At 37.9% G+C, this 11,710-nt stretch overlaps 2 protein-coding genes across 2 annotated transcripts; one reads left to right on the top strand and one right to left on the bottom strand.

The window, feature by feature from the left end:
• Positions 1-1,193: 1,193 nt before the first annotated feature.
• On the top strand, positions 1,194-5,946 carry LOC113667229 (DNA repair protein XRCC3). Its single transcript, XM_027183034.2, has 7 exons — positions 1,194-1,358; positions 2,604-2,939; positions 3,536-3,684; positions 4,011-4,223; positions 4,466-4,497; positions 4,790-4,904; positions 5,115-5,946. The coding sequence occupies exons 1-7, from the start codon at positions 1,301-1,303 to the stop codon at positions 5,271-5,273; spliced, it is 1,062 nt and encodes a 353-aa protein (XP_027038835.2). The 5' UTR covers positions 1,194-1,300; the 3' UTR covers positions 5,274-5,946.
• A 68-nt stretch (positions 5,947-6,014) lies between these two features.
• LOC113667250 (regulator of chromosome condensation) lies at positions 6,015-11,681 on the bottom strand. Its single transcript, XM_027183059.2, has 4 exons — positions 11,472-11,681; positions 9,716-9,909; positions 7,827-8,015; positions 6,015-7,214 (listed from the first exon to the last, which is right to left on the bottom strand). Exons 1-4 carry the CDS (start codon positions 11,554-11,556, stop codon positions 6,384-6,386), a joined length of 1,299 nt encoding a protein of 432 aa, XP_027038860.2. The 5' UTR covers positions 11,557-11,681; the 3' UTR covers positions 6,015-6,383.
• Between the last annotated feature and the right edge of the window lie 29 nt (positions 11,682-11,710).

Raw genomic sequence — 11,710 nt, 5'->3', positions numbered from 1 at the left:
GTACACGAGACAAGCCACAAATCTGCTATATTAAAGAGTTGTTTTGCATGGCTGCTCAATTACAACCAATCTCTGACCATCAATTAATTTCAAAGTTGATTTCAAAAGTAAAATAATTTTGATCCCAAGCTAATATAAGGGACAAAATGGACAAATCGCGTGAGAAAGCAAGGCTATGCGTCGCGTGATATCGACGATAAAATCATTATTGATATTGACACAGCACAAGAACAAGTATCAGGACAGTTTTGATCCATCATATGTTTGTGTTTATTTTTTGGCGTTCTTGCAAACTTTTTTCTCCTTAAGCTTCTTGATTTCCCTAATAATGCTGTAAACTACAAGGGAAACAGACCCTGTAAACTACAAGAGAATTACTTCTGGCCAACTTGAAAGTTCTATGTACCCCTACGATCGCCTCTACCTCAAAATGATTACGATACTTGCTTAGAGGCAGCGCTACCTTAAATTTTATGGCTATGCGGCTCCTTTAAGAGAAATTAAATAACTTTCTCAAGGAAAATACCAGAAGGCTAACCGCTCTATATGTACTTTCGCTCTTCATGGGAGAGGAAGGGGGGGGGGGGGGCCGTAACGAAATATTCATTTTCCTTGAGAAGAAAACTGATGTAAACTCCAATAGTTACTTGCATGCTAAGACAAAATGACTCAAAGACGCTCAAACTCCACTCTTTCCCCTCCCCTTACCTTCGATGTATGAACAAGCCGTTAGTCACACATAGCACCCCCATAATTAATTTGAATAGGAGGATGATGGTGATGGGGGGGGGGGGGTGGGATGAACAGAAACCTTGCATCTTTTCAGGAGGTGGACTCCTGGTCCTCCCCAAGAGGGAAGAAAAAACAATCTAGCGTCGATAGGATGAACTTGCTATTTCGTTGATTTAAGGATCTTCATATTTTAAGCTTCATCAAATAATTGTCTGATAAAAAAAAGCTCTGAAAAATATTTGTATCGACTGAGTTTTATTTGGCGGCTTACGTTACACCCTTTGCGGCTGCCTCAGTCGGCGACGGGAAAATTTGAAAATTTTCTTCCTTGGCGTTGCCGTCCTGACTGCTTAAGGTCCCTAATAACACGTATAGCTTTATCCACCGTCTAGAGTTTCATCCAGTGGATACCATCCAAGCTTGGAACAAACGGGACCTGGTAACTACACCAATCCCACAAATCCCTGCGAGAGGTTATGGCGGCAAGGCGCTCGTTTTAAACATGTAAGGTTTTCATCCATGCCCACAAACTAAAGTCCATTTCAATTTAAGGGAAAAGGAATCCATAATGAATAATATAGAAAGACTGGATCTTCATCCTCGGATAATATCAGCGCTAAAAAAGAGTAAGAACCAGAGCGATTTGGAAATTTTGTTTTCTATCTTGCTTAGTATAGTACGTAACCTTATCTTAGAATCAAGAGGTCTTAAAATTGAATTGTATGAACAGCTCTTTATTAGGATTTTTTTAAAAGTGAATTTTATTAGTTTTCTTAGATCAAGGAAAACCAGCCTATTTCACCAGGGCTGTATGAAGAGGAGGTAGCGCTATTTTTACAATGCAAAGCTCGAGAAGTCTCTACTTTAATTAGAAGAGACCATGAAAAAAATAATTCTTTGTTGCGATTACGCATAAGTTGTATACTGATTTTGTACTTTCATTCATTCATTCATTTGTTGGTTCTTTTTAATAGGTCAGTCAGTTAGTCAGACAGTTTGTGAGTTAGTAAATCAGACAGTTAGTCAGATAGACTGTTAGACAATCAGTCAGCTAATCAGCCTGTCAGTCTGCTAATCAGCCTGTCAGACAGCTAGTCAGATAGACTGTTAGACAATCAGTCAGCTAATCAGCCTGTCAGACAGTTAGTCAGATAGACTGTTAGACAATCAGTCAGCTAATCAGCCTGTCAGTCTGCTAATCAGCCTGTCAGACAGCTAGTCAGATAGACTGTTAGACAATCAGTCAGCTAATCAGCCTGTCAGACAGTTAGTCAGATAGACTGTTAGACAATCAGTCAGCTAATCAGCCTGTCAGTCTGCTAATCAGCCTGTCAGACAGCTAGTCAGATAGACTGTTAGACAATCAGTCAGCTAATCAGCCTGTCAGACAGTTAGTCAGATAGACTGTTAGACAATCAGTCAGCTAATCAGACAGTTAGTCAGATAGACTGTTAGACAATCAGTCAGCTAATCAGCCTGTCAGACAGTTAGTCAGATAGACTGTTAGACAATCACTCAGCTAATCAGCCTGTCAGACAGTTAGTCAGATAGACTGTTAGACAATCAGTCAGCTAATCAGCCTGTCAGTCTGCTAATCAGCCTGTCAGACAGCTAGTCAGATAGACTGTTAGACAATCAGTCTGCTAATCAGCCTGTCAGACAGTTAGTCAGATAGACTGTTAGACAATCACTCAGCTAATCAGCCTGTCAGACAGCTAGTCACTTGATCAGTTAGTCACTTTGTCAGTCCATTGATCAGACAATCTATCAGTTCATCAGTCAGTCTGACAAGTATTGCTTTTTTTTTATTTATTTATTTTTTTATTTTGACATTTTCACTTACAGTGGTCTGTTTACAACTTTGATTTCAGCAAAGTTAGCAAACAAGACCACAATTCTCTGTATGTCAGCTGCAGATCTGGAAAGAGTCACAAAACTTTCTTCCTTTGATGTCTCTGTTCTTCTTAAAGCTGTTTCACTTTCACTTCCTTGTCCACCCATGAGAACTGCTTTGTCACTTTATAAAAATTCACAAGGACACAGATTGTCTCTAGGGTGCCAAATATTAGATGGTTTCTTGCATGGGGGTATCCTGAGTGAAGGCATCACAGAGATTACAGGAGTTAGCTCCTCTGGTAAAACACAAGTTTGCCTTCAACTTTGCTTGTCAGTTCAGTTACCTCATGAACAAGGTGGTCTTGGAGGAGGTTAGTTTTTTTTTGTCCATCCTTTAATAGTTCTGTTGGCTGTATAGTACTTGGTTTGATCAATGTAATATGTCTAAAATATTTTTTATTATTTAGCTTCCAAAAATGATCACATTTCTTTTACCAGCAACTGTGACCAAGATTTTTTAACCCTTCATCTTCATTCTTGATGACCTTCTTTCTCATAATTCTTTCTACTCCATTACTTAAGTTCTCTATCAGTCAATTTTAAGAGAAGCTTAGGATGAATTGTTCCTTGCTATTACTATATTTCCCCAAAAAAGTGCCTTGCCCCTAGATAATGTCAAACTAGTACCTCCCCCTGCTAGAATAAGGGCCCCCTTCCTCCTCCCTCACTTTCTAAATACAAGGAAAACTTCTTTCCACTATCACTTTGTAACTTTTTAAGCTTAAGCTTAAGCAGAATCAGCACAGGAGAAGTAAGAAGCGCCCGTTCAATTAAGCATCCTTCCAATGAGTGCCTTAAAATGAAATTTTAAACTAGCACCTACATGCTTATTCAAGGAAATTCGGTATTATAATTTTTCATTGTTACAATTCAAGTTTACCCATTACAGTGTCTCTGTTCACAATAGGTGCAGTTTACATTTCAACTGAGGATGTTTTCCCCAGCAAGAGACTGCATCAGCTTACACAATGCTTCACCAAGAGTCAAGTACTTCATCCATTAAGTTGTAAACTGAATCTCAACGATAACATTTTCATTGAACATGCAGCTGATGTGGTAAGTTCTGGTAATAAGAATTTGATCTTTGATCTTTTTCACCTTTGATATGTGCAAGACTTCAGATCAATGTCATTGTCTGAGCAGCTGCTCACCTGCCCCTCCCCTAACCCAACATTAACCTGACCTTGTTATCAGTTGACTGTTGTTGGGCTAGGAGAGGAAGATGTGCAATTGCTCCAAAGCTGACATTGACAGGAGACTTCTTGGCATATGGCATTAATTCTTGGGAGAACAGCATAAGTGAAAAGAGGAACGTAAAGCTTAGACACACAAGATAAAAAATCAAAGCTGTGATGTACATGTTTTGAACCACAATTTGACAGGATGACTTGCAAAACATCATTACACATCGCCTGCCATTGCTGCTGAACAGAGGAGCTATCAAGCTTGTGATTATTGACTCCATTACAGCTCTTTTTCGTGTGGAGTATTCACTTGGAGAAACTTCCAAGAGGGCAAAGGTTTTAAGATCTTTTGGTGCACAGCTTCAAAAACTCAGCCATCTTCACTCTATTCCAGTGGTGTGCGTAAACCAGGTTTGTATTTCAGCCATACTTTTTCTTACATTTTTTGCCTCTTACTGACAAGTTAGTCAACATTTTTAAAAACCCCTCAGATTTGAAGGAAAATTCTTCTAACTAGTGACAACATATTTCTTGCTGTCAAGTCTTGAGAATTTGGTGTTGCATCCTAGAGGAAATGACATTACATGGAAATGAAATATTTATTCAGTGATTCATATTTCATGTAATTAATCATTTTCATTCCTTTTATTTAGGTCTCTGATGTAATTCAAACTGAGGGGTACGGGTATGATCTTTATTTCATCATATCTTTGCATTTTTCTGTATCCATTGATTAAATGGAAATATACCAATCGACCCGAGTAAGAATAGTGCTCACAAATTTGTATTAAATAAATTTGTTCTGAACAACTTCACCAAATTTCAGAAATAGAAATAACTTCAAAAGACCTTTGTTCTTAAAAGTGATGTTTTTATGCCACTGTAATTTCTTTAGATAATACTAAATTATTGCTGCAAAGGGGAGAATTCTACCATCTTAAAATTCCCTCATTATCATCCGATTTTCCTTTCATCAGCTCAAGAATTGGAAATAAAACTGTTATTCCAGCCCTTGGACTAGCTTGGTCAAGTATGGTAACTACAAGACTGATGTTGTCACGCACAGAGCAATTGATACAGCCCAATGATGGTGTAAGCCCTTGGTTTTATCAAAATCATTTCTACCACCTCAAAATGAGAAATTTTCTCTCTGTCTACTTTGCAGCAGTTGTTTTGTAAAGGGGGAAAGAGCATGTGTTGTGACAAGACCAAACAACAACTGCAAAGGAGACAAAGTCTTTGAAATGGTGAAATACAAGCTTAAGGCAAATTTTTTTCTTACATATGTATTTTAACCCACAGGAAAGGAACCCTGTGATCAAGAGATGTCTGCAGATTGTCTTTGCACCTCACCTCCCAAGCACATCTTGTTTCTACTACATAGATACTGAGGGAGTCCATGGATATAAAGAACAGATTTGTAATGAAAAAAAAGAAAATAGATCAATTCAAAGACAGTAAAGTTCAGGGGCCAAGTCAGAGTCCTTAGAGAAAGTTCCATTTCATGAGGTTTTCATTGGCTTTAAGGGAAGGACCTAAAATTTGGGCATCCCGTACAGTCAAATTTACATTGTACAAGCTAGCCTCCAAACAGGCCCTAATTAGAATCACTGCAAGATGCAAAGATTTAAGACAAGTTGGGGAGAGGTTTGTTAGGGGCCTGGCACTAATAATGACTGCTTGACTAACTCGTGTTTATCAATGCTTCATACTTTCCAGCAGGTGAAGAAACTCTCATGCCAAAGTGCTTAAAATGAATACCAACATTAGTTTGCAAAAAACCCATCTTGGCTGATTTACATTGCACAAAAATGCTCAGTCTGACCTGAAAAGCAATGTTTTTTTCCTTAACCCTCTCTCTTCCAAGCAGGGTTGTCACTAAGAGCAGGTACAAGGCAGAAACCCATCAGCTGTCAGACCATTTTGAATGACTTTTCCACTTGTTGTCAAAGACAGAAAATAGGTATTTTCGAACTGATTCTTACATCAATGTCTGGATAAATAAAGTTACTCAAATGTCACCGAATGCTAAAACTTGCATCTCAGAGAGACAAATTTGAATACCAGTCTTAATATAACAAATAAGCTAAATAAAATGGAAATAAAGAAAGAGAAAATAAAAAAAGTAAAAAAACAATATTGAACTCCTTTTGATGCACAATTAATTTAAGAATACAAATCATTGAGTTTCATTCAGTAGCCTTCTTTTGATGTCATTTATTTGTTACAGATGAAAAGAAGGTATGACAGATTGTTTGAATTTATTTTATTAAGTATTATTAAAAGCTATTGCACTATCTCATCCAAATCAAGTTTACCCTGCTGATACAGGTGAATTAGAGAAATGACAAATTAAGCTTGTTCAATAATGAACATTATTAACTCTTAGCCAAAATTAAGACAGTTACCACTGCCTAATGGGTTACTTCATTTGTCCTAAAAAAGAAAAAGCAAAGTAAAAAGATGTTTTGCAAAGAAAATAACAGTGATTAAATTTTTGTGCCACTTCAGTGCCACATTCCTCAAATCTGCCACACAGATTCATGTTTTTTACAGAGAATTAGCGTCATTTCATTGTTTCCTGTCTTTAACTAGTAAAGCTGTATGCTGTCCTCCAGCAGAAACCCCCAACACCTCATGATGTTCAGACTGCAAGTTCTTCCCTTCCACTTTCACTGGCGAATATTCATCCTCGTCCTCTCCTGTACCCAGCTGAAGGCAACTTCCAAAACCCCATGAATATAAATCTCCCTTGCTTGAGACAGCCAAGCTGACAGCTTCACCACAAGCAATCTTGCAAATAGGGTTCCATTCTAATGCAGCAACTAAAACTGGGAAGGTGGTTTCCTTAGCATCTTCACCCAAACCAAGTCTTCCATATTCTGCTCTTCCCATTGCATACACTTTGCCGCTTGAGTCCAGAACAATTGTGTGGTGCTGACCGCTGGCTATACTGACACACTTGTCATTGTCTGAGTTTAAGGATGTAAGTGCTTCCACCTTTGTTGGAGCATAAAGAGTTTCAAGATCTCCAGTTCCTAGCTGCCCATAGTTGTTTAGTCCCCATGCATATACCCCACCATCTTGAGAAACAGCAAATGTGGAGTAGCTACCACAGAAAATGTCTTTAAATTTCATTTTTTTCTTGTCACGAACTTGTTTTGGGTTTAAGATGTACTGCAAACCCCTACGCCCCCCACGGCTAGTAAAGCATCCCATTATTCTTCCCAATTGGCCTTGTTCTGCACAGCCCCAAGTGAAAATATTTCCTTCCTTTGTCAATGCAACTGTATGGTCATTCCCAGATGCTACTTTGATAATGGGGTTGCTCTTAAGGGATAGGATAACTGTAGGCTTGTGTTTGATACCATCTGCCTGCAGACCAACTTGTCCACTTGCATCCTACACATGAATTGAAATCATTATGGCAATTACCATGATGTTATAACTTAAAACAACAAAGATAGAATTGAGGGACAGAGAAAAATGCCCCAAGTACCATCAAGTAGGATTTGTTGATTCCACTTTCAAGAGTGACTCATACAAAGCCTTTTAAACAGGAATTAGTTTTTCAAGACACAATATGGGAACATCTAGGGAAAGAGACAGACCATAAAAGTTGGAAAGCCAATGCCTCTGACTTTCTCCTGTAACAGCTTGGAAATTGGTGACCATGTCAGTTAAATGTAGACCTGAAACTTCAGTTAATGAAAGACTTGTACTTGAAGCAACAAACTTTAAAAATATGAAACAGTTGTTTATCTATTTTATCAACTTCAAGATGATGATCACCTGCATGTTTAAAACTGCCCACAACAAAAACAAAACAGCTTAACAATGAACAAATAACTTTGCTGCCTACAAGTACTGGGTTCATAAAAGTCCTCCATCAGAATATGTGACATTTAGTAAAAAATAACAACTTACAAGTTTTGTTTGATTTAATTCAATCACTCTTCTTCATGGGGCATCAAGGTCCATTCATATTTAAATAAATTTATTTCTGATAATTACCCTGTATGTCCCCCAACCATATACTATTCCTTGGTCGGACAATGCCATTGTATGACTGTCACCTGCTGACACCATGACAACATTTAGACTTTCTATATCTTTTACTGGACCAGCAGTAAACTCTTCACCATTCTCACTTGAAGTAACACGGCCTAATGCACCCTCATCATTACAACCCCAGGTATAAACCTGTGTAAGAAAACAGCACTCATATTAATTAACTTTTAAACTTTTACCCTCTAGATCTGTACAATTATTCTCTCAGCATGATCCATTTCCTTTGTTAATGAGTACAGAGTTGTTATTAAGAAGTGTAGTAGGAAGCTAAACCATTACAATTTCCTCACATGTGATTGGTGCATCAGCTGCTTTATATTTCACTAATCACTTTGTACAGTTGTAATTGGACAGTTGCCTGTAATTGGACACCTGTAATCGCACAGTTGAAGCAGCCAATCATACTAGGTCCACTCAACTAAATCCACCAATCACAGAATTGATCACAATAACCATAGCAACAACCACTTCCTCTTTAAAAAAAAAAAAAAGAATGGGAGATTTCCCAATTTTTTTGCTTTAGACATTGTCCCTAGTGGAGATGTTTGTCATAAATATATATATTTTTTTGGAAATTGTAATGGTCATGATTACCGTATTTACTCCTGTATAAGTTGATCTTTAATGACCACAAAGTCACCCTCAACTTATACATGAGTCATACACAAAGACCTGACCCAAGCAATCCAAGAAATTAGCATAACAATTGCCTGAGGTTGGTTAGAAAAACCAAGTTTATAAAACCAGTTCTAACTGTGTTCGAGTTTCGTCACTTTTCAGTGTATTCTTCATCAACAAAAATGTTTGAAATAATAAATTTTAAGTGGCTGAACACAAAGTTACTGGAGCTGATTTCTATTGTGTCTTTGGATTGTAGGGCAGACATTTTTGCTTGCAGCTTTGCTGCTGTCTGTGGTGCCAAACTATTGTTTTTATCAAACGATTTCTGTAGCCTAGTGACCTGGGAAATGCTTTTGTCTCACGCGGTCCTGCTTGTTACGCGTGATCCTTCAAAGCTTTTCAGTGTTCCTTAGGTCTACTTAATCTCCTTTCAAACTCAACATTAAGATAAAGGTTAGTTAAATGCAAGAATATTTCATTTTCAATGTGAATTACAAAATATGGTAAGATACTTCTCCAATAAATCGAAGTGCTCATGTATGTCTAAATCGTGGTGATATAAACAAGTGCTAAAATACTTCACACCACACAGTTACATTTTGCTCTGCAGCCTTTTGAATTCCCCGTGTTTTCAATACATTCTCAGAAATAAGAGATTATCTTTTTGGGAAATTCCTATTTGTCTGCATTTTACTTTTTTAACTAGAAATGATGAAAAATCCGATTTTTGACCTTGAAAATGGAGGTTGACTTATACACAAGTTCGACTTGTACACAAGTAAATACAATAATTGGTAACAGGACTTTGTGTCGTCCAATTCTGTCTGTAATCATACTCATGATTGACAAATTGGACTCTTGCTTCACAGACATCCAATTTTGTTGATCACTTGTATGATTACAGACCAAATTGGACTCCACTCGGTCCTATTACCATTATTAATTGTTTAACTCCCTCAGTGGTTACTCCTAAGCACCCAGAAATCAATTCACCAAATACCATCTAAACCCATAACACCCTTACATCACTTTGCATATTCTCTGTACTGTTTCCTATACATTTCCTACAGTAATGACAAGAAATCATTTCTTCAATTCTCATTACCCTAATGTTTAATTCAGCAGTGATAATGCAAGGAGAAATTAGACATTAGATAGGGGTTGAAAAGGTAAGGATAGCACTGTTGATAAATCATGAAACATGATATCACCTTTCCACTGTTTGTGAGAGCTACAGTATGCATTCCTCCACATTCCACTTGCACAATTTCCAGATCATCAAGTCCTTTCACAATGGCTGGTTTCTTTCTTTCCAAGATTTCTTCACCCAAACCCAACTGCCCCACATCACCCTGCCCAAGTGTCAAGACATGCCCAGTTTCTCTAAGGTCAACACTTGTAGCTTCTGTAATAAAACAGAGTTATTGCTCAAATAATAATAACTTTAATATCTGTGATCAAAAACAGAAAAAAATCTTATGCTCTCTATATAAGATGGTTTAAAGAAAACCAATGCTCTATTGTATGATTCAGTATACAGTGCTGTTTCTCATACTTAAAAAAAATATACATTTTTGCCACGCATGAAATTTTGGATCTTGTTTACTGTTGGTAATCTCGAGCGATACATTGGTTGCCTGTTGATCAATACTCAGTCAACAGTTGGTCGATATAGCTTTTAGTTCACTGATACTTTGCGGATACTTCACCAATACCTTGCTGACAATTCACCGAGTATTGGTTGATAGTTGATAGACTCTCAGTTGATGGTCAACACACAGTCCACAGACTACTTGAGTAACACTACTTGACTAACACACACACACTAACTTGTTTTGCATTCTTCCCTATGGATTTTTGAGCAAAAGAGAGACTGCATGTCTAGCCCCACACCAAAACATTTTCCCCCATCACATGATAGCATTAGTTGATGACATCATTGCTTAAAAAGGAAGCCATTGGACTGATTTATTACACCCATTTTGAAATCACTGGTGGTCCCCGTAATCTGATTGGCTCTAATTGATGCGATTTGTTAAAGAATTGAAGCATTTTTTGCTTTTGATCGCATCTTTTTCCCAGCCAATGAGGAGGCTACACTAAAAACAAAATAACTGATCAGATTTTAAGGCTTGTTTAAAGTAACTGATCAAATTGCAGGAAAATGAAAAACAAAGAGTATCATGTGGCAAATTTTGCAACTTTTGTTTCTTAACTCTTACTTTTTCCCCCCAAAAAAATGGACATGAATTTAATTTCAGACCAGCTCAGTACTGCGTCAATAAAACATTTGAACTGACCAAGTCCTGTACTTGGGTGATTTCAAAATAGATGTAATAAACTGGTAATTGAACCTTGTGTCGTGCAATTTTGGTCTGAAATCATACTTGTGATTTCAAATTGAACTCGTGCTGTGTGCTAATTTGAATTTGAAATCACATGTATAATTTCAGCCCAAATTGCACTCCACTCAGTACAATTACTATTATGAATTAACACACTTGATTGATACTCAATACTGATATTTGACCGACAACCGACCGATGTACCACCCACAGTTGGTATATTGACTGACACTCGGCCGATAGTTGGTCGCTATGTTGACTAACTATCGACTAACTATCGACCGACTATCGACCGACTATCGACCGACTATCGGCCAACTGTCGGCCAACTGTCGGCCAACTGTCGACCGACTGTCAACCGACTGTCGACCGACATATCGGTCGAGTATCGACCAACTCTCGACCGCTATATCGGTACCTACAGTGAACATGATCCGAAATCTTTATGCTGTGTAAGCTTTAAAAATGCAAAGCAATTTGAATTCAGTTATTTAAATTCCAACAGATGATATGTAGCTAGCTCTACAGGTCAAAGAAGCATCAAATTAACGAAACCAGGAACAGACAAAGGTTGATCCTGGCAACACAAGTAATAGGTGCATGTTTAGTAAGAAATGCAGACCTCGCTTCTCTTTCTTCTTGTTGACTGCTTCTTTCGCCGGCTCCTCTGCCTTTCTTTTCCTTATCTGGCGTTTCCTTGCAGGCATTCTTGGTTGTTATTTTCGTTCGCCCAAACAGAGCCAAGGTAACAGAGAAACAGCAAAAAGGCTCTGAACTTTCAGCAATTCAAATGGCTACGTTGAGCTCACCTCGTGCTAATGCGCGCGCATAGAAGGCGGGAGATTTGAAAGTCTCGTGGGA

This window comes from Pocillopora damicornis, chromosome 7 (genome assembly GCF_964200805.1).
Source record: "Pocillopora damicornis chromosome 7, jaPocDami1.2, whole genome shotgun sequence".
Lineage (NCBI taxonomy): Eukaryota > Metazoa > Cnidaria > Anthozoa > Scleractinia > Pocilloporidae > Pocillopora > Pocillopora damicornis.
Note: the sequence above shows the minus strand (reverse complement) of the source record. Positions and strands in the feature narration are given on the sequence as shown.